The sequence below is a fragment of the Drosophila simulans genome, chromosome 3L, assembly GCF_016746395.2.
Source record: "Drosophila simulans strain w501 chromosome 3L, Prin_Dsim_3.1, whole genome shotgun sequence".
In the NCBI taxonomy this organism is placed as follows: Eukaryota; Metazoa; Arthropoda; class Insecta; order Diptera; family Drosophilidae; genus Drosophila; species Drosophila simulans.
This window is the reverse complement of record NC_052522.2, coordinates 5,681,123-5,703,275: the sequence shown is the minus strand read 5'-3', so window position 1 is coordinate 5,703,275 and position 22,153 is coordinate 5,681,123. Positions and strand designations below refer to the sequence as shown.

The following is a 22,153-nucleotide window of genomic DNA, read 5'->3' as shown; positions in this document are numbered from 1 at the left end:
CAAACAAAGAAAAAAGTGCATTTTAATTACTGATTACTGCATTGCGATTAGGCGTTCGCGAACAACAACGTTTTCTTGCACATCAGCGGACTCAAAGGGCGCGCGTGGGCAGGGCATTGAGCACAGTGTCTGTGTGCGTGAGTGTGGGTGCGTTGTGCGTGCGTCGCAGTGTTGGTGCGTGTGCCCCATGTGTGTGTATTTGTATTGCCATTAACTAATAAACAATAACCTTCGGGCCACGACGAAAGCCACGAAATCGGCACCGCTGCTGATCTGTTCTGTACTGTTCCATCTGAACCAACCAGCTGAACAAGAGGACGCATAGCCAGAGACTAAAATAAATCGCCAACGCGCTTCCGCCCCCCCGCAAGAGGAGCGCCCAGTTCAGGAGCGGACCAGCGGCGATCCACATCCCATATCCATATCCAAACAGAATCGCACTCGCCTACACACACACACGCACGCAATGGCGGACGTGAGCGATCCCAGCGAGCTGTTCGACCTGGAGCTGCACGACCTGGAACTGCAGGACGACAAGGCCAGGGACTCCGACGACGACAGGATCGAGCTGGACGACGTAAGACATAGCCCCATTCCATGCCATCCCGTGCCAATGCGTGCCGCACCATCCTCCGATGCAAACTGCGCAGCAACAATTTCCCTCTTTGTTTACCTTTTCTGCGCTTTGTCTGCCAGTTTTCCTTTCGCTCGTCTGGGCATCCCGATTCCACACCCCCGAGCCAGCATATCCACCAGCCGCACACCCTGCAAACTGGGCTTATCTGCTGCGCAAATGTCTGGCGTCATTCGGTTTCAGTCCAGTCGCCGATTATTCAGCGCATGTACACTCACTCATTGTACCATAAGTTCGACTCGATCAGAGAAAACCTCCTTATGAAACCACCTTCGATTGATATGGGCCAATCGAAGCCAGTGGTGGTGTCCTTCAAACTAATCAGCCCCAATTGCCCGCCACACTCCATGGCAGCCCCCTGCCTGCCCCGCCCCTGTCTCAGCTGATAATGCAACAACTGCAAAGGTGGTGTGCGAGGGAGAGGGAGGCCCAAAACGATCGCCGACTCGCTCGCACCGTCGCAAGAGTCTTAGCTTCCATTTAGAAAACGAAATTCCTTATCAGCGTGCCATATAAAATTAGAAAATGAGAAAAACCTCACCGCGCCGATAAGGGAGCACAACAAAATGGAAGGAAAGGGCAGGCAGGCGATCGAGATCGAAATCGAGCGATCGGGCCAAAGCGTCGTGTTTGGGGTGGTGCTATACGGAACCAGTTGTAACTGCACCACAGTGCACTGGAAAAAAATATTAGTTTGTTACATGCTAAAACCCATGAGGTCATTAAGTAATGGCACTTTTGTTGCTGGCACTTAAGGCTAGATCTATGTACCGAATTACTAATTGTGCTAATGAGCGGTTCTTAAATTGATAAGTTTGTATTTAAGCGCTCAAATTACTTCCCGTATCCAATACTAGTCGCAATAAATGCCATAATGCAAGTTTCTAAAACTCTTCATTCGAATATTAAAACTTCCATATTGGCCCAAAATATAGTCAATTTAGCAATAATGTATGTATGCCGTCATCTTATGATGTCAATTGATTTATTTTTAGACAAATTGAGTAAAGTAATGGCTTAAAAGTACCGAAATACTCTACTAGAAAGTGAGAATAGCTCTTGGGTAATCATAATTTTCCTTCGTGTATAATTGGTTTTGTCTGCCCGGGGGAATTACCTAGCTGGAGAAGTCTTTTGGGTGTTGATAAGAACCTATCACTGCCGTATCGCACACCTTTTCCAAGACCTGTCGATTTACTTGATTTACGCAAGCGCGCACACCCCTCCCTTCGCCCATCCACTGACTTTGTATGAGCGCTATAAATTATGATGGATTTGTTAATTGGAATTCACCGCCAACGCTGACGAGGTGAACCAGTTTTTAATGTGCTGCGCGACGAGATGTCGAGATGCGGATTCCTATTCCGATGCCGCCATTCAATTGAACTTTAGTCAAAAATGTTCTATACAAATTTTAGGCATGACGAGAACGACGGCGGCTGCGGCTGCTGCTGATTCTTCTGATTCTGACGCCCCTAACTGTGGCCTTCCCCCGATTGGAGCAGCCGCGTCCAAGGGGGCGGCAGATGGACCCGGAGGGGACGAGGAACAGCGCCAGCATCGCCGGCAGATTATTTGGCATTGTTCCGAGTTCTAAATTTAGTTTGTCATTAAGCGAAAGGTGTGTGTGCGTGTGCGGAAAGTGTACGAATGTACATCTGTGTGGATGCCACGCTCTTTCTCTCTGTGTAAATACGGAATAGCTTCGTGTGAGTAGTGGGCAGATCGAAGGGTGGAGAAACTCACTGGCGTCACAGACTCCAAAGACACGGATGCCATCCGAGATCCCAGAGCGAGCCCCTGTCTGCTCCGATGCGATCTCTCCATTCATCGGAATCTGCCGCTGCTTAAAACGAAACTGAAAAGTGGGGCAGCACCGAATGGGGATTAAGCATGCAACAAGAAAATATGGAAGCACAAAATATACGGTTTCCCATTTTAGAACTGATTTTTGTGCTATTTTTATTGATAGTTTAGTTTAGATAGGGACTATTATTATATTTAAAAGCTTATTAAAATTGTGGGTCAAGACCTTATGGCACATACATATCACATACATATTACTGCTGGCATATGCTGATTTTGAAGTATCTGTAAGATTTAGGGCCTTTTGTCTTCGTTGATGCCCGCTGCTGAGTAACTTTCCCTTCCGCTGTTTGCTCCCAAGTTCGCAATAACTATGATTAATTGTTGATTTTTTCGCATGTATACCGCTAGCAGTTATGCTCGCAAGTAGACGCCATCTCACTCACACGCCTCTCCGTCTCTCTTTCGCATTTGCAGGTTGACCTAGAACCGGAATTGTGTATTAATCTGCACCAAGAGTGAGTAATGCCAGTGCTATGCCGCCACATCGGAGGACGTGACTGTGACGTGACTTTCTGGGAATGCGGGGTTGATAGGGAGCCAGATCGGATCGGACTTCCTCTCCAGCCAGCTGAGCAGCAGCTAAATGAACAGCCAAATTGCCAATTATCAGCTCAGACTTGTTTACACACTGCGAACGACGGCAGTGATAGCATATGATATGATTGATTTGGCTTACAGCCTGATCCCGGCCAGACGCAACTCAGCCTGGTCGACTCTGGACAAATCCAGATGATAAGGGACCAATAGACGGACTATCGGACTAACGGACGGACCCAGAAGTGTTTACAACTGCTATTGACTACCAACTAGCTGTCACTTGGCCCCTGGCCGCCGCCTCTTCAATGAGCCAGCTAGTTCGGTGTGTAAACAAGACTCACGGCAAACACTCGACGGCAATAATGCGAGAGCTGGTTGGGAATGGAAGTGCCAGTGCCAATGGATGGGGAGGGAGGAGCTGCACGGACCGGAATGGAGGTGACGATTGGCGCGTGCACGCCATGGGATTTATTTATAGCACGTGGGCTGCTCCTTTCCCACGCTAGACGACACAAACGCAAACACCATCGAACAGAACAGAAGACAACAATTAAATCAGTCCCCTAACCCCAATACCCAATTCCCTATTCCCAATTAATAGCACTGAGGGCCAGGAGACCATACAGCTCTGCGAGGAGAATGTTAATCCAGGTAAAATCAAGCTGGGACCCAAGGACTTTGAGCTCAAGAAGGTCCTTGGCAAAGGCGGTTATGGCAAAGTATTTCAGGTAAGTAAATATACACTAATCCGGGTTACGGATCACTAATATTCTGGGTATTTCAGGTGCGCAAGACCGCTGGACGAGATGCCAACAAATATTTTGCCATGAAGGTGCTCAAAAAGGCATCCATTGTGACCAATCAAAAGGACACAGCACACACCCGCGCCGAGCGCAATATACTCGAGGCAGTCAAGGTGCGATCGGTCACGGCTTGTTGTCTTCCCATTCCTTTTAACAGCATTTCTCTACCTCCTTTAGCATCCCTTCATAGTGGAGCTAGTTTATGCCTTCCAGACAGACGGAAAACTATACCTTATACTTGAATATCTCAGCGGCGGAGAGCTGTTCATGCATTTGGAGCGTGAGGGCATCTTCTTGGAGGATACCACATGGTAGCTTTTAATTGAATAACGACTATGCAGACAAATTCTAACGTGCTCCCACTCTTTGGCAGCTTCTATCTAAGCGAAATCATTTTGGCCTTGGGCCATCTACACAAACTGGGCATCATCTACCGCGATCTGAAGCCCGAGAACATACTGCTCGATGCACAGGGACACGTAAAGCTCACGGACTTCGGACTGTGCAAGGAGCACATACAAGAGGGTATTGTCACCCACACCTTCTGCGGCACAATTGAGTACATGTGCGTGCGCCCGCAAGCCTCTTTCAATTTATCTCCCAATTCGGTTACCGAATTTAAATTTAATGTGTATTTGATTCGCTTGCAGGGCACCTGAAATCTTGACCAGAAGTGGCCATGGCAAAGCAGTCGACTGGTGGTCACTGGGCGCTCTCATGTTTGACATGCTCACAGGAGTCGTAAGTGAATAACCGAGTAGTATTTGGTAATCCTTGTGTAATTTCTGAATTCGCTTAGCCACCATTCACCGCCGAGAATCGCAAGAAGACCATCGAGACCATTCTGAAAGCCAAGCTCAATCTGCCAGCCTACCTCACACCCGAAGCCAGGGATCTGGTGCGTCGCCTGATGAAGCGGCAGGAACCTCAGCGCCTTGGCAGCGGACCCGAGGATGCGGCGGCTGTCCAAATACACCCATTCTTCAAGCACGTCAACTGGGACGATGTGCTCGCCAGACGACTCGAACCGCCTATAAAACCGCTCTTGGTAAGTGCCTTTCAAATTAAATGAAATCAAGTGTTAATGCTAGTGAATATTTAACACAACAGAGAAGCGAGGACGATGTCTCACAGTTCGATACAAGATTCACAAGACAAATTCCAGTGGATTCACCTGATGATACGACGCTAAGCGAAAGTGCCAATTTAATTTTCCAAGTGAGTAGACAAATAAATTGGGGTATAGAAAAGGATTTGGAAGGGACTTGTGTCCAACCATAGTGTATAAATTTTAAATTGTATTAGTAAGCCAGGGCTAAAATATTAAGAAAGCACTCCAAGATTTTATATTTTCTATTAATTTTTAATCTTTAAGGGATCTTTTTGGGTGGTTTTCACAATAAATACTTTTTTAAACATTAGACTAAGCCTAGGCAAGGGTCCTATTTTCCGACTGCGTCGCTAGCGATAATCAGCACCGCATTGAAAGTGGGGTTCCTTGAGGGGAATTCCCGTGGGTCCATCCGTAAACTCACAGAAATTCAAACCGATCCGCCGGAAGGGATGGCAATGGCTCTGGGGATTACCCCATTTGCCGCGATATGTGAGCCAATCCGGCACCAGCGATCGACCTTTTGGAAAAGATAAAAATGCTTAGCAATGGGGAAAATAAGTATAAAGGTTTTCCTACCATAGGATCTCAGGTTCTCGTAGCTTATGTCCACGGCCTTCCAAGTATTCCATGGCGTTCCGAATCCATTAATATCATAAAGGCGTGCCACCTTAACAAAGCGATGCTTTCCTGGCGCGGTCCATAGACCATGTGAACCCTTGGCGGCAAACAGAACTGGATGGTTCTTGAAGGTTGTCACCGTTTTGGGGAAGTTGGGGCGCTGCAAGATACCCTTGCGCGTCTCCTGGCGTCGGAACTCGAAGGATCCCGTCAACCGGTTATAGCTGTAATAGGCTCCCGCATCGTGGGCGGACACATACATGGCCTGCGGCTCGGCATCGCCGTTGAAATAGAGGCTCATGTGCTCCCAATCGCCCACGTGGCTGCCGATATCCTTACGATTGCCCAGACAATATCCATACACAGCCGGGAAGGGAATCCTTCCCAGAGGACCCAAGCTCACGGTGCACATGGTCTTACCCTGACTATAGGGATAAAACATCCAGTATGTCACATGGAAACCCGGCAGCTTGCCCTTTCCTGAGCCCTCCTCCTTTTCGGGCGCCTGGCCAATGCTGTTCTCCTCCAGATTGTCATCGGAATCAGTGCCGCCGCTGAACTTCACATTGTCCGCCAGGTTGGCTATAAAATTGTTCACTGGTACTCCGTTTTCCGGATCTGGCTCGGAATCCTGCTGTACATTGGGCTTTTGTGTAGCTTCCATCACGAGTTCTTCATACTCATTGAGTTGATTGTACTGGGCCACGGTTGGGGACTCCCGTTTAACTCGCTGGAAGAGTGGGAACAGCCTGGACGATCTCCGAATAGTGTCATTGCGTTCCTCCAGCGGATCAATGGACACGGGAATGTAGACGCCTCGTGTGGTAGTGGGTGGCGGTGTGGGCACAACCGGCATTGGCGGTGCCCTCGTCGAAGGACACAAGTTGACCACTCCATAGATGGGCACAGCTTTCTCATTAGGATTTCGTCCGTACAGAAAGGATTTGTCGTTGCTCAGCAGCTCCTGGACTTCATTGTTGGTGACCAGGTGGGATTTCGTTGAATACTCTCGAAACGGAACTCCTGGCCGGAAGTTGCTATCCTTGTCCATGGGATGAACATACTGCAGAAACTCCTCCACGCCCAGCGGCATGAATTTCTCCTCCGGCGCCAGCCAGACGATCGGTGCCCACTGTTTGATCAGGCGCTCGACTGCAATGAGATGGAAAGGCCCCAGATAGGCACGGTTAGCACGGCTAGCTTGGCTTTTAATTAGCGCCCCTCGAACCGCATGGAATTAGCCAACCCGTTCGGCCATCGCCCCCTTTCCGCTGCTCTGTACTAGCTCTGATTTTCGTTTCTCAAATTCAAGTGTAATAAATTTCACTTTCACACTCGAAGTTCGGTCATCAAGTTTGCTTGGCTAGGTGCTGCTCCTCCACAAACCGCTCCACTGCCCTTACTGCCAGCCCGAAAGCAAGATGGGCGGTAATGTTTGTTACGGCTAATTCGCAACATTTAATGGCACCCGAGGTGGGCCGACCATTATTCGTCCGGCTACCGCTGTTCCATATAAATACGCACTTGCTGAGCCGCCTGATGGGGCGACTGCCAAACGATGAAGTCGTCCAACTAAATCGTGACGGAAATTTCTCTTGGTCACACAAAGAAAGCAAATTAGTGGGATGGGTAAACAGTGTATGAAAGTGGCATTACGCCGCCCTAAATGATAACTTAATCGTTCTTATTATGTGAAGTGATTTCAAGGTGGATACATAAATACAAACAGAGCTTAATAAGCATATAAGAAATCAAAATATTAGAAGCTTTCATTATGAATAATTTTCTACAGTTGATTCACATTGTTAATATTACTCAGTTTCCTTTGATTCTTAAGATTTCAAGTCTTATCTGCAACCCAAAGAATACTATCCCTTGTTTGGCAAAAATATAACTACCCAAATATGTAAATCATGGAACCACTTGGACACATAGCGATTGGTCACATCCATTGTTGTTTTGGTTGATGCATACCTACTTCTTTATCTGATGGCGATATATGTGCATATTGCACAGTAGCTTGTTGCTGCTGCTGTTGCTGCTGCTGTTGCTGCTCAAAGGAGGCGGGATTTTCATTGTTTTGGACCATGTGGTTGTTTCTGCTGGCATTGCTGCTGGTGTTGTCGATGAAAGTGGCGGCGACACCAGCTGAAGTTGCGTTCAAGAGTCTCATGTTGCTGCTGGCAGGCGATGTTGCGGCTGTCGTCGCTGCAACACCAGCTGGCAGTTGCTGTTGCTGCTGCTGCTGCTGCACTATTTGCTGCGCCTGTTGTGCCTGCAGCGCTGCCACACAAAACAGCAGCAGCAGCGCTGCCTGGCAATGCAGCAACGAAAGTGAATTTGTTTTCAACTGCTTGGACATTTCGCGAATGTTGCCCACTACGATTTTCTTTTATATATTACTTTTGCTTCTTGTATTATTGGTTTTTGTTGGCTAGTGCTTATTTATTGGCTAGCTGCGTTGTTTGATTTTCGGTTTTCGGTTTTTGGTTTTTTACCCACGATTCGCGAACAAAGCGTGGCTTTTGTGTTATCGGCTGGACCGCGTTGTTATTATTTTCACACAACTCGAACGTTTGCCAATTTTACCCATGGGTTTCTTACACATTTTTCGTTTATTGTGGTTAGTTAGTTAGCGCATTTATGTTGCCTTTTATGCGGCTGGTTATGTGATGCAATTGTCATTTGTTCAACCAACTTAACACTTCCGCGCACCCACAGTTTGAGCAGCATGTGGCCAAGTCTCGTTCTCGACCCAGTTTCTCCAGTTGGCCAACGGAAAGGCTCAAAGAGAAGACTCAATGGGCTTGAGTGACTTATGCACGTGGACGCATGCGCGCCGAGTTTCTCTCGGCGTTCAGCTGCTGGTCTCGTTGCCCTTCAACTGGTTTTTGGGTCCACCAACTGGTAATCCCGATAGCCCTGAACCAGCGATGACAATGCACGTTGGCCCCAAGAATCAATGTCACCGCATAATGAATAATAATCGGTAGTGAAATGTGGCCGTTTTGGTCGGTTGTGACTGCTGTGCTAGGCTTGCAAAAATGCAGATATGCTTATGTGCCGTGGGTCTACTAGGCCTTTCTCCAGCACGAAAGTCACTCCAAGTCGCCTTTTCTTCGGCGTGATTTCTTTCTTATTTTGTTTGTTTCTTTCTTGGCTGGATTGGCTGGGACTCCGCTTGGCTGGGCTGACCGAACGCTTTGAGCGCTTCTGTGAGACTGGCGATGAGTGCAGCCAGGTGGCCAAGTCGGTGGATTCGGGATTCGGCTCTATGTTTTGGTTTGTTCGCTCTCTTTGCCGTGCTGCATTTCAAGCCAATTGCGCACCGAGCAGCAAGTGGTCTTTATCCCCACCGCCTCTCTCAGCCGCGTTTTGTTTTATTTGTTTACAAACATCTGAGTTGGCCCAGACCAGGCGAGTCGAACGACCCTTGAGCTGCTTTCGTTCGCTGTTTTTGGGCTCACTAAGCTGTGTAAAGTGTATTTTGCTTATGGTCTTATGGGATTAGTGGGCTAAATGTGACGTTAAATATTGCCTAATTAAGGTTTTCCAGTCTTTGGACAGCCGGAAACGTAGTTTTTTATGAACAAGTTGGAGAAGAGGTGTATATAAAGTCAGAAGCTTTCTGGGAAGCGCAAAATGGGAATGTAATTAGGTGCTAAAGAGTTAAACAAACAAATGTTTTGTCAAGTCATAACAGCGGCTTATATTACAACAATCTATAACATAACTGATTTTTGTGAAGATTAAAGAAAACCACTTTCTTAGATTTCGCTACAAAACGAAACTGGTTGCCATGGAGCTGACTGTTACCATTAGCAAGAACTGCCTTTCTGGTTATCACATCTCAAATTGGATAATTGCTCAATGATGCCTGGCCAATCAACGCGTGAGAGATCAAGCTCCAGGCTATAAAACCGTACCGAGAAGCGGATGGATTAATTTCGCACCTGATCCAGACCGCAATTGGGATTCTATTAGAACATATTGCGGCTAATGGAAAACTTTCTCATCGCTTCGCTGGCTTGCGCGGCACACCTCGAATTATTATTATAACGCCTTAGTGGGTCAGCAGTCGGTCGCGGTTCCAATTAACGCGACTGTGCTCTCACGTACATTTCACCTGGCGGTGACAGGTGCAGCTCCAAGTCGCGGAGCTCAGCTTCTCCTCCTCTCGAAGCGGCGTCACGCATTTGTGTCCAGCCTCCGTGCCGGGGGAATTTACACAGATGAACGCACGGCAGCCGGCGGCTTTTAATTATTTTATTGCATTTGCCGGTGGATTTCGTCAAGGCATATATATTTAATGAATGTCTCTCGCTCCTCGGCGGGTCTGGAAAATTATGTAAAATGTGTGTTACATCGATGGAGCACAGCTCTGGCTCTGGCTCTGGCTCTGGCTTTGGCGGGCGGCTTGCATAATCCCTGCTCCGACAGCCAGTGGGGCGAGGGCATTATTAGTATTCAAGACGGGATGCGGATCGAATCGAGCTGGACTAGCGCGAGCGGCAGTAGTTGCCCGATCCAAATTCAATTGCGCACACACACGGCGGTGGAGCAAGTGGGTCAGGGATTTGGGGAGCTATCATCGAGTCACACTCTAAATGGCAAGCAACTCAAGGTGCTCATTGTGTTTTTTTCTTCTTTCTCCTTATTCGCAGGGTTTCACCTACGTTGCACCCTCGATACTGGAGGACATGCATCGGGCCAACCGGATGCCGGCACGCTCCCCACGACGCACTCCTCGCCAGCTGCCGGACAGCAGCTTCCGCCTACAGTTCCCATCGGCCAATGTGGGCGCCAATGCGCCGTTGTCCATGCACGGTCATTCGCAGCGCTCCGGGATGTTTGCACGGGCCACGCCGCCGCATCACATGCAGACATTCGCGCCGCGTCCCTCGCCGGCGCAGGACGAGATGATGGACGTGCAGGGTCTGCCGATGGTCTAAAGGCTGGAGCGATTGCTTCCCAACCAACCAACCCATCCCATCCCGTCCCGTTCCGTCGCAACCCAGCAACTGCATCATAAGCTTCCTCTCCCTACCCCGAAAAAAAAACAGCAAAAGATTACAGAAATTGACAGTTACTATTATGACGTATGTGGAGTGTGAACTTGGTTAAGGATACGGAATGAGCAGGACGATCATCAGGAGGTGGCAGAGGAGGAGGAGGAGGCTGAGCAGCACGAGGAGCACATGACCTCAGTGCGCGAAATTGTTTTTGTTAAAGAGAAGCGCGCTCGGATCGCGCTTTTCGATGTTTATGATTATGATTATGAGGCAGACGGAGAAGATGATTGTGCTACGCGAAGGAAAGCGTTCGTTTTTGGATACACCTAGATACTACAGTTAGAGACATCCACATAAGCATATGCTATAGCAATTACTATATACATACACCTAGAGAGATGGTACCCGACCCGGATCCCCAGCCCCGAAACCTATCCGTGTTTATGTATAAAGATTATACTTACACTTATGTTTTATATAGGCAAAAAGGTTTACACAACTTAGTTCAAATGTACACGCAACACTTTATTTTCATTTTACACTTATTTAACGCCAATCGAAACAGACAGCAGCAGACCATTAATATCGCGAAAAAGTTCTGTTCTTGCGAGATAGCTCTACATAGAAATCTACACGCACTGATCGGGTGTAATAACTCCGGCTAGAAGCGTCGCGTTCTTCACAGCCTATTTTTTATTGTTGTCGAAGAGTTTTCCAATTGTTTTTGTCATTTCGAACACCTACGGTAGACATATAGTGACTTTAGTTTTTAGGGACAACTGCAGCGTAGCCAACAACACAAACTTAAATGAATTGTAAATTATAAACTAAACTAGAGCATTACAGAGTAAACTATAATATATATAAAATAAAGTACATAACGTAAAGTAAAGGTTTCCCAGCTCGATTATAAGGAGTGGCCCAAAACTCCATTGGGCCCAACTCTAAACTTGCTCGCATAGCCAATTTGTATTCAATGACCTACCCCCCGAGGAACTCCGCCTCTGTTTTTAGTCAGCTCCATGCAATTGGTCTAATTCGATTCGATTTGAGTTGCATTTCTGGATTCAAGCCAATAGAATGGAACAAGTAAATACCGCGTACTGAGAAGCTAAACGCTGCCACCACAAAAAACAAAAAAAAAAACAGAAATAAAACCCGAAACAAAATGGGTAGATATGAGAAATGTATACAATCGATTAATGTACTTTGATTATATTCCGTTTCAGTTTGCAATCTGAATCATGTTTTTTGTATTTGCCTAAGGAATGAGAGAATGTTAAATCTCTACAGAAATAAAAAATTAAGATGTCAAATATAATCAAAAGGTGCTTTGAATTGTTTAAAAAGACAAGACAACTACAGATTAAAAACGGAAACCGAAATAAAACGGAATAGGAAACATGAGAAACTATGAAAAACGAAAGCGACTAAAGCCTAAAACTAAAAACGGTTATGTGTATAAAGAATATTTATATAAACAAAAAATAAATACCTCAGAAGCAATTATTTTTGTTACAAGCAGCTGAAAAAAGTGTGCGATGCAAATAAAGAACTTAATAAAACGATAAACTACCAACTAAAGTACATAAAGAAGAAACTATTAAAAAATAAATCGAGAAATTAGGAAACAGAATATATAACTACATATATTTTTTTCATTGTACACTTATTTGTCCTTGTGTTTGGTCTTGTTTACTGCTAAATGTATTTTGTATTTAATTGAACAATCATTTCCTATATATAAGAAACGAAAAACAAAAACCCTAACAAAAACCAAAAATGAAACTGTTTTCATTTGTGGACGGAAATGTCTTATTTTCATTGTTAGTAGACATAACAGAGCCATGTGCTAAAGCCAAGAAATATGTAAAAACCAAAAATCTAAAACAAAACAACAAAGAAAAAAAGGGAAACCGGAACCGGAAGAGAATATCTATCGAACAAATAACCCATTATGAAAGAAACACTGCCTACACCCGAGAGGAAGCAAGAAGTAACGAAACGAGAAACTAGCAACAAATTATATTACCAACTACAATAAACAAACAAATCGCAAGTAAATGAATTTAAACCAGACCCAGGATCATGGGCGAAACCAAAACAGCAGAAACACTAAGTGCAGAGCGTTACACAATTTCGTAGATAGCCAAGTTAACCAATTGAAACAGATCCTCCAGCACAGACCATCTGCCGTTCAGAGCTCACATTGCCAGGGTGCAGCTGTGCAGCTCCTCCAAGAACCGAGTTCCGGTTCAGGCCAAGTGCCCCAAAAGTGTACAGTCCAGAGCTAGGTGGTGAACTAACTAATTACCTAAAAATCACCAGTGAACTCATCCCCGAGATGAAGCTACAGAATAGAATTCGAAGAGTTCCAAAGTTCACTGTTCATAAGCCATGAAAAACAAAAAAACCACACTGGCTTGATTATAGTTATTTTGAATTTCGTAGGCGGAAGTACTGTCCGAAGGGGCGTGGCCAGATCTGTTGACAGCCCACTTAAGCGGCTCTAATTGCACACACACCAAAATAGCCCAGTCGATAAGAAGTTCTGGATGAGAGCTGCCACAAGCCATAAGATCGTTGAAGCCAAACGAAACACGAAACTCGAGAATCCGAAAGATACAAAGCGAGCATTACAACGTCGACAGCCAGAGATCCTAGTTAATTAAAATGTACATTTCTATCGTTTAGCTGTAAGCGCAGTGCGTATATGCGACTATGTGGATATAAAAGATGTATATGGCAAATGTGTATCGTAATATATTAAAACTTAATTTTACAAAAAAAATATAAACGAAATGCTTGTTTTGGAGGTCTCGATGCGAAGCTTTGGGAGCTTTTAAGCGCCGTCAAGCAAAATGGGGGCTCGTCAGCGGCTCTCAAACTGTGTCGAGGAGGTTTGAGAGCCAATAAAGACGGGAACTAATTAATAAATTTCCCTTTATTAACTCATACCTTTTAAGTTTTAAACATTTTATGAGTTTGTAAAGGAAATTTAAATGTAACTATTATTTGTTTGATTAGTTTCTTCCCTTTTTCAGTGGGTTCTATTTATGCTAGTGCCCTTCTTACGCTGCCATTTCAAATGCCAAAACCAATCATCGACGTTTCTTTATTTTTAGCCTTTCCCACCTGGGCACGCAAATGGCAATTGATTAGCATAATTAATGGCAAAAACTTTGCAATAAAGTAAAAAGTTCGAAGGGCCGCCTGCAAGTCAAAAGACGGAGGCGCAAAAGCGAAAGTATGTTAGCATAAATCGATCAAGGAGGAGCAGCCGCCGGTTGAGAGGGGGAATCCCCCCGAGGTGGAAAACTATTTATAGACATGCCGTAAGACGGGACCGCAACGTGCAGGAGCAGTTGGCGGCACCGCCGGCGGCTCCTTCGCCGGATTTGAGCGCTGTGTGCCCAATTGGACTGACTGCCAGGTGACACACGGCACAAGCGCATTGGACGAGCACATGCACACGGTCGTATGGCATTGGTACACTGAGAGAATTGGAGGCTAGGAACTGAAAACATGTAGGATAACATATTATACTACAATTTGAAAAATAGGGGCATTATGTGCTTCTCAATCATCAATCTTACTACCCGCACGATTATCATGAGATGCATCACAGTATTAGGTTAAGCACCCCATTTTTGTGCAGTGTATGCTAAATTTTGGGGGGGTGGGGGCTGGGTCTAGTCAGCAACATAACAATAAATACCGCTAGGCAACCGTAAATTCCCTAGCATGAATCGATTTAACATGCCCGCGGGAGCGGAGGGCAGGCCACTCAGGTCGCCAGCGAAGCTCCTCCGTCCGACTCCGGCCGAGATTCCGAGCCAGGCAGCCAGCCAGCCAGGTACATACGATTTCCTGCCCGGTCTCCAGAGAAGTGTGCCAGGTGGGTACAATCGAGTGTAGAGATTTGCAGTGACAGTTCCACTTTTTACCCAGCGCTCCTTGCATACATTTCTTATATACTTCTTATGCAATCTTAACCGCACCTAATCCTAGACAGAAACATGTTGCCCAACCTGAAGTCGCGCCGCATAAGCGGCCTGCAGCTGGCCGGGAAGCACCTGGGTCCGGTGGCCAAGTGTCCGCCCAGATATTCCGAGGAGGACTGGGACTATAACAACAAGATTAAGTTTCGGATCACCTGCGACCAGGAGAAGCTGGCGGAGCGGATCGTGGAGTGAGTATATCGGGCGGGTGGCGGATTCATTGGGAGCGGATTCAAGTTGGTGACCCTATTCTATGCAGGGAGTCGCGTCGCGTGGTGGACGAAACGAAGGACACCACCAAGAACTGGCAACGGGAGGTGGAGCACCATATGCGCGAACGGACGAGCGAGATCCGATTCCTGGTGGACGAGTTGAATCGCCAGAAGAAGACCGCCGCCCTGGAGGATGAGGCCTTGAACACCTATCGCAATCGCGTGCTGAACTGCATCGAATTCCTGAAGGACAAGTCGCTGGCCATTTGCAAGCAGTGCCTGATCCTTCGCGAAGGTCGGATCGGTGTGGATCTGTGCGACGACGAGGTGGACCGCTCGCTGCGCCGTGAGCTCAAGGTGATCAAGGGCTGTCAGGGATTGGCCGATGCCGCCCTCAAGGAAGCCGAGGAGCAGATCCGCAAGCTGCGCGCCGCCATCTATCTGCTCGATCAGGATCTGGCCGCCAAGGATAAGTCACTGGCCATCGACGAGAAGAACCTGAAGCTCAAGGAGTTCCAGCACGACCTGGCTAAGGGACAGGATTTGTCCAAACAGCATTGGTAGGTGTTGGCAAACTGGGTTGCATGTCAATCATGTAGGGGTTTCCTTTTTAGGGAATGATGAAGTAGGTCGATTTTAAATTTTTTCTTTCACTTTTAAGCGTTAGTTAGGGTATTTCAATTCGGTGTTCATCAGTACAAGAAGTTTAAAAGGATTTGATTTGTACAAATTCCATTACAAAGTCAAGTAGTTGTTCCCCTTTTCAGTTAGGAATGGAATTGAGGAAGGTCAAACCTAACAATGAAACCGCAGTTTCCTAGGTGATATTGGAAAGAGTTGTCCTGGGACTATTTTAGTGCATTGGAATTAAGTGATTTATTTGCAACCACTCAAATCGACCTGATAGTTGCCATGACTCCACCATGCCTTTACCCCTTCTCTTCCTTCCCCAGCCAATTCTCGCTGACCGAGTGGCAGGCGCAGACGTACGAGAATCTGGAGGCCAACGCCAAGGCGCTGGTGTCCGCCGGTCAGCTGCGGGCCTACATCGATCTGCTGCTGAAGCAGGTGTGCGAGGACATGCAGAACCAGACGGACAGGACCAACGAGGCCTTCGAGCGAAGGATCTCGGAGACGAAGCACGTGAAGCAGTGTTTGGAGAACAAGCACAAGGACACCATGGACCACATCCATCAGGTGCAGCGCAACATGACCGAGCTGGAGAAGGAGATGATGGACAAGCAGCGGGCCATTACCCTGTGCCAGACGCGGCTCAGCAATCGCGCCCACCGTCCTGGCCTGGAGCTGACCTGCGACATGGTCCAGGATGCGCTCTACAACGAACTGCAGGCGCTGAAGGCGTCCGTGTGCAAGCTCAACCAGAAGCTGAACGAGAACAAGGCATCCATGCGCTACCTGATGCACGTCCAGGTGATGCAGGAGGAGGAGATCAACATCAAGGCGAACACCTGCAAGATCGACGAGGTCGACTGCATGACCCTGCGACAGGCCCTGAAGTACCAAACATTTTAGTCGGGCAGCACTACATCCAGTACAGCACCAGTCCAGTAGTCGCCACACAGCCCAGCCACCAATAATCAAATTAAAATCTAATTATTAGATGCATGTGCATTTCGTGTTCGATCCCAAATTACTTAATAAATTGAAATTCACTTTCGATTTCCAGTTACCAAAACTATGGCTTTTTACTGCGTTTTTAAATTGTTAATTTTATTCAAAATTTTTAATATATTTCTTCTGCATAAATTTCGTAAATTTAAATTTCCCGCTTTCAATCTAGTATTTTTAGTTTTAGCTGCCTCTATTCGATATTTACCGCTAAGCACAGACTTACAGTTATCGATAACGTGAACGCAATTGCGAGGGAGTATTGTGAATGGTGTTACCGTGCTGCTGTGAAAATTCCAGGTGTGACCGCAGCCCGCATTCGATATTGATGAAGCCAGGCAAAACGTAGAAAAGCAAAAGAAAACCTTAATTAATGTTAAGTTAAAAGTGTATAAACCCGAGATTAAGGTAAGTGGCCCACCATGTTCAAGATTTTGAGTACACCGAAGGCATGGCGATGCTGGCAGTGGCGGGAGCGTTACGCCTCTACCGCCACCGCCTCCACCGCACACGATAAAAAAATGGAGTACAGCCACGAATGGGCAAATCAATAATTTTCAACACTCCAATTGTTTTTACAACTGAAATCAGTCCTATTCGACATCTCTGTCTTGTTTTCCGCAGTGCAAGGATGTCGAAACGGAGCGCCGACGACGCCACCGGCAGCAGCTGCTTGGTGGCCGCCGCAGCCGCCGGCCAGCCGCCCATCAAGAAGGTGCACTTCGAGCCCCATCTGATTGGGCCGGTGTCCACGCTGGAGGAGATGGACATCAAGGTGCTGGAGTTCCAGAACAAGAAGCTCGCACAGCGCATCGAACAGCGGATGCGAACGGAGGCGGAGCTGCGACATCGGATCGAGCAGCTGGAAAAGCGGCAAACGCAGGACGACGCCGTGCTAAACGTGGTCAATCGGTATTGGAATCAGCTGAACGAGGACATACGAGTCCTGCTGCAGCGCTTCGATGCCGAGACGGCCGATGAACTGGAGAACCGGAATGAGAACGAGGTGACCACCTCGTTTCTCGCCCAACTGTCCACCTGGGACAAGGAGGAGCTGGACGAGAAGCTGGCCAACCGCGTCCAAGTGTCCAAAAGGGCGGTGGCCAAGATCGTACAGGTTATTGATAGGTTAATGCAACGCAATGAAAAGATAACTCATGTCTTGAAAGGTGATAGTCTGGCTTCAGCTGGCTCCGGTTCAGGAGCGGGGGCTGGCGGCGAGGAGGAGCAGCAGCAGGCCAGCGGCGATGCGGAGACGACAACGTCATCGGCCGGTGTCCATGCGCTAGAGGAAACCCTGAAGCAAACGCACATCGAGATCATGAGCGAAAACCACAAGCTGCAGAATCTGAATACCTCGCTACACGAGAAGTTCCACACCATGTCGCTGAAGATGAAGGAGTACCAGGACGCCCATACCGCCAAGGAGACGGAGAACGCCGAACTGAAGAACCAGATAGACGAACTGCAATATGACCTAGAGAAGATCCATTGCCGGAATGATAAGCTTGAGAACCACCTGGCCGAGGCCATTGAAAAGCTGAAGGCCTACCACCAGATTTACGGTGATCCCAATAAGAGCACTAATAGTGCCAAGACACCCACTTCCACAGGCAGCGGCGGCGCTACCACCAGCGTTAATAGCCAGCTCTTGGAGGAGCTGCAAAAGGAGCTGGAGGAGTACCGCGAACTGGCCAACAACCGACTGCAGGAGCTGGATAAGCTCCACGCCACGCATCGCGAAACCCTCAAGGAGGTGGAGAAGCTCAAAATGGATGTAAGTTTTGAATGAATAATGTATTACCATATCTGCAGCATTGCTAATTATAGTTAGTCATTTCGGTTATATTTTTTTGTATTATACTGATTCATCCCTAAAATCCATTCCAGATACGACAGTTGCCGGAATCCGTAATTGTGGAAACCACGGAGTACAAGTGCCTGCAGAGCCAGTTTTCCGTGCTCTACAACGAGTCCATGCAGATAAAGACCATGCTGGACGAGACCCGAAACCAGCTGCAAACGAGCAAGAACCAGCATCTGCGACAAATCGAAGTGATGGAGAGCGAGGAACTTATTGCCCAGAAGAAGGTACGCAGCGAGATGATCCAGATGGAGGACGTTCTAGCCCTCATCCGCAAGGAGTATGAAGCGCTACGCATTGAGTTCGAGCAGAACATGGCAGCCAACGAGCAGACAGCACCCATCAATCGCGAGATGCGCCACCTGATCACCTCTCTACAAAACCATAATGGCCAACTGAAGGGTGAGGTGCAGCGCTACAAGCGAAAGTACAAGGACACCTCGACGGACAACTTGAAGCTGCGTCAGGAGCTCGCCGATGCACTAGCAACCCTCGAAGGCAACAAGTTGCAGGCGGCGACTGGTGCGGCTGGCGAAGAAATCAAGCAGGAGAACTCTACAGGTGTGAAGGAGGAGAACTCCAACAACGTTTCTGCCAGTGGACAAACAAACCAAACGAATTCCGGCAACGATACCAACGTAGCCATCAAGGAGGAGAACCATATCTCGGCTGAAGATGAAGCTGATGACGAGGCCAGTGGTAAGGACGTAAAGGACGGCATTAAGCAAGAGAAGCTTAGTTCTGGAGACGCGGCGGCAGCTGAGAAGAAGGATTCCCCTGGACCCGGAAACTCAACAAGTACTGGTACCAATTCTGTTCCTGTCAAAAACGAAAAGGATTCCAAGGATGGTGTCAAGGCCAAGGATGTGAAGGCAGTGGAAAGTGAAGCGGTGCGGGATCTGAAGGCGCAACTAAAGTAAGTTTGTTCAGCAATTACGATTATCTATTTAACATGGTTTGATTTACAGAAAAGCGCTGAACGACCAGAAAGAAATGAAACTCCTGCTGGATATGTACAAAGGCGTATCGAAGGATCAGCGCGACAAGGTCCAGCTGATGGCCACCGAGAAGAAACTGCGCTCCGAGATCGAGGAGCTGCGCCAGCAGCTAAAGAAGCTGCAGGAAAGCAAGCGCGAGGAACGGAAGAAGCTGGCCGACGAGGAGGCGTTACGTAAGATTAAGCAACTGGAGGAGCAGAAGTACGAGCTGCAAAAACAGATGGCCAACCACAAGCCCACGGATAATTCTTGGGGCAGTGGAGCGCCCGGCACAGCGAACTACACGCGACCCTTTGTCGGTTCCCACGAAGAGGAGGCACTGCTGAACGAGATGGAGGTTACCGGCCAGGCGTTCGAGGACATGCAGGAGCAGAACTCCCGACTCATACAACAGCTGCGTGAAAAGGACGATGCGAACTTTAAGCTAATGTCGGAGCGCATCAAGGCCAACCAGCTGCACAAACTTCTGAGAGAGGAAAAGACGGTGCTGGAGGATCAGATGGCAACGGCGACCACGCAAATCGAAGCCATGCACATTGTGCTGCGAAAGCTCGAGGAGAAGGAACGCAGCCTGCAGGCCACAGTCGCGTCGATTGAGAAGGAGTTGATGCTGCGGCAGCAAGCCATGGAGATGCACAAACGCAAGGCGATTGAATCGGCGCAATCGGCAGCGGACCTCAAGCTGCATCTGGAAAAGTATCACGCGCAGATGAAGGAGGCGCAGCAAGTGGTGGCGGAGAAGACCAGTTCGCTGGAGGCGGAGGCCTACAAGACCAAGCGGCTGCAGGAGGAGCTGGCGCAGTTTAAACGCAAGGCGGAGCGCATGAAGAAGATGGAGATGTCGGGCACCACCATCGACGAGGTGATGATTGAGGAGATCCGCGAATACAAAGAAACGCTCACGTGTCCCTCGTGCAAGGTGAAGCGGAAGGATGCTGTCCTGTCAAAGTGTTTCCACGTCTTCTGCTACGACTGCCTGCGCACTAGGTATGAAACGCGGCAGCGGAAGTGTCCCAAATGCAACTGCGCCTTCGGCGCCAACGATTATCATAGGCTATATCTGCAGTAGATAAGCGATAGACCCCGTAACGATAATTTAGATACGTTCCGGTCATGTCCTATTCATACACAAATCCACCCACGGCACACACCACTCCCGCACACCCAAGCAGAGACAGTCAGTCACACACACCCAACATTCATGCCGGATTATTATTCATTATGCATATATTACATACGTACTAATATTTGGTTAAGTAGTCTCCGAATAACTTTCCTCCCAGATTCCCCATGGCAATTATTTGAATTTGTTCATTCTGGCGCCAAGCAAAAGCATCTCATTATGAGTGCCGCGAGATCGTCGCGCGGTTTTTATGTAGCTTCTAGTTTTTGTAAATCAAACTATTTTTAAATGATTTAATTTGAAAACTAAATGTACGAACACTAATAAATGGCTAAAACCTATTGTTTAGCATGCCCCGAGTTATTCAGATACCCCATATACATAAGTGTAGGTTCTTTGTCTTGCATTCAGTTAGCATTAAGCATATTCTAATCTTAAGTTAACTACTACTATTGTAATGATCGAACGTAGCATAGATATCAATTGTATAAACTTGGCGGTGAATCCGTTTAAAAGTCGCGCTTTGCTTTGAAGGGCTGCTAACTTGGTTATAATTGATAAGTAATTGTAATAATGTATGATCGAAAATTGTTGTTCAGCTGAACAAAACGAGTTTTGATTGTTTTTTGTTTGTATGTAAATGTGTTCGTTCTTTATGTGTACTGTTTAACGAATAAAGAAACTAATGATCAGAAATCGTGACTTTCAATCCATATTATCTCTCTACATGAAATCCACCTGTTAGCGCTGTTAGCACCCACGCACTCATGTTAATAACATCCATGTCTATCTGAAACCTGTAAGCGTTGGCGCGCAACAGGTTATCGGGTTTTGAAAAGCTGTGCTTCTATTTTGTTCACTACATAATGTAGAAATGGAGCATACGCGGTGTGGCCATAACTATATTTTTATATATAAACAGTTTGCTTACAGCAAAATACGATATTTAGCTACAAAAATACATAACTCCTATTGTATTATATTTTAAATTTATATTTTAAAAGCATAAGTACATGAAACTAAACGTTCATTTAACTCAACTGGTATAAATTGGCAATTGTCGTTGCATATTTTCTATTTATAAATATTTAATTGCGTTCAACTGGACCAAAGTCTTTTGAGCAATTGTCTTAAGTCTAATTTGCATTACACTTTTGCCGGCGAATCTAGTTTAAGTTAGCCGTGTTAGGTTCCAATTGGCCAGAACAGCCCAGTTGGCCATTCCCCAGTAATTATGCTACCTAGTATTTATTACAATGGCTCAAGAGCAGCGACATTGTCTTGTGCAATTATAATTAACAGCTGACGCAATTCGGCGACCAAAAGTGAGCCAAGAATTTATTTACCTTGGGCAAGTGGGCTCGTGGTAACTGCGCCAGTATCAACAAAGTGTGTATTGCGTATTGGCCAAATAGCCCCCTCATCGATGCCCTAAAAAGGCTTAGATGATAAATTATTGTTCTGTAAATCCCCAAAAATGATATGCAAATTTTTAACGAAATCAAACATCTGCCATTTTTGGCGGATCAAGAAAGACCCGAAAATAGCCAGCAGCCAGAAAGAGAATGTATGGATGGGTAATGTGCGTGTGTATGCTGGAACTCGATTCATTTTCGAAACCATAATTAAGCCCTGCCGCTGATTTTCTTCGCTGTTAATTATGGCTAAGACCAAAATCACAAAAGCACCGTAAAATCTTGTGGGCAGCGAGGCTTGTTTGTTTGCACGGCCGAATATTT

The 22,153-nt window shown here is 46.9% G+C and overlaps 4 protein-coding genes across 6 annotated transcripts; 3 read left to right on the top strand and 1 right to left on the bottom strand.

The window, feature by feature from the left end:
* The first annotated feature begins 72 nt into the window (after positions 1-72).
* LOC6736921 (ribosomal protein S6 kinase beta-2) lies at positions 73-12,242 on the top strand. Of its 2 annotated transcripts, XR_006541821.1 has the most exons (11): positions 73-577; positions 2,918-2,958; positions 3,642-3,768; positions 3,825-3,956; positions 4,021-4,154; positions 4,217-4,408; positions 4,494-4,584; positions 4,643-4,891; positions 4,954-5,061; positions 9,347-10,139; positions 10,240-10,448. XR_006541821.1 is itself a non-coding variant. In XM_002083732.4 (10 exons), the coding sequence occupies exons 1-10, from the start codon at positions 467-469 to the stop codon at positions 10,525-10,527; spliced, it is 1,473 nt and encodes a 490-aa protein (XP_002083768.2). In that variant the 5' UTR covers positions 73-466; the 3' UTR covers positions 10,528-12,242. The 2 variants fall into 2 exon arrangements, 1 of the variants encoding a protein (XP_002083768.2); XM_002083732.4 differs by lacking the exon at positions 9,347-10,139 and having other exon boundaries at positions 10,240-12,242.
* LOC6736923 lies at positions 5,204-9,311 on the bottom strand. The gene is made up of 3 exons (XM_016170919.3): positions 7,550-9,311; positions 5,534-6,727; positions 5,204-5,474 (listed from the first exon to the last, which is right to left on the bottom strand). Exons 1-3 carry the CDS (start codon positions 7,935-7,937, stop codon positions 5,305-5,307), a joined length of 1,752 nt encoding a protein of 583 aa, XP_016030575.1. The 5' UTR covers positions 7,938-9,311; the 3' UTR covers positions 5,204-5,304.
* Positions 12,243-14,351: 2,109 nt separating the features above from the next.
* Positions 14,352-16,496, top strand: LOC6739618 (tektin-1). 2 transcript variants are annotated; one of them, XM_016174313.2, is made up of 4 exons: positions 14,352-14,485; positions 14,599-14,779; positions 14,848-15,360; positions 15,754-16,496. In XM_016174313.2, the coding sequence occupies exons 2-4, from the start codon at positions 14,607-14,609 to the stop codon at positions 16,331-16,333; spliced, it is 1,266 nt and encodes a 421-aa protein (XP_016030573.1). In that variant the 5' UTR covers positions 14,352-14,485; positions 14,599-14,606; the 3' UTR covers positions 16,334-16,496. The 2 variants fall into 2 exon arrangements, with proteins under 2 accessions (XP_016030573.1, XP_039149406.1); XM_039293472.2 differs by having other exon boundaries at positions 14,465-14,485; positions 14,603-14,779.
* Positions 16,497-16,678: 182 nt separating this feature from the next.
* LOC6739619 (E3 ubiquitin-protein ligase Bre1) lies at positions 16,679-20,755 on the top strand. The gene is made up of 4 exons (XM_016174314.3): positions 16,679-16,837; positions 17,054-18,206; positions 18,320-19,209; positions 19,262-20,755. Exons 2-4 carry the CDS (start codon positions 17,061-17,063, stop codon positions 20,358-20,360), a joined length of 3,135 nt encoding a protein of 1,044 aa, XP_016030572.1. The 5' UTR covers positions 16,679-16,837; positions 17,054-17,060; the 3' UTR covers positions 20,361-20,755.
* Positions 20,756-22,153: the final 1,398 nt, after the last annotated feature.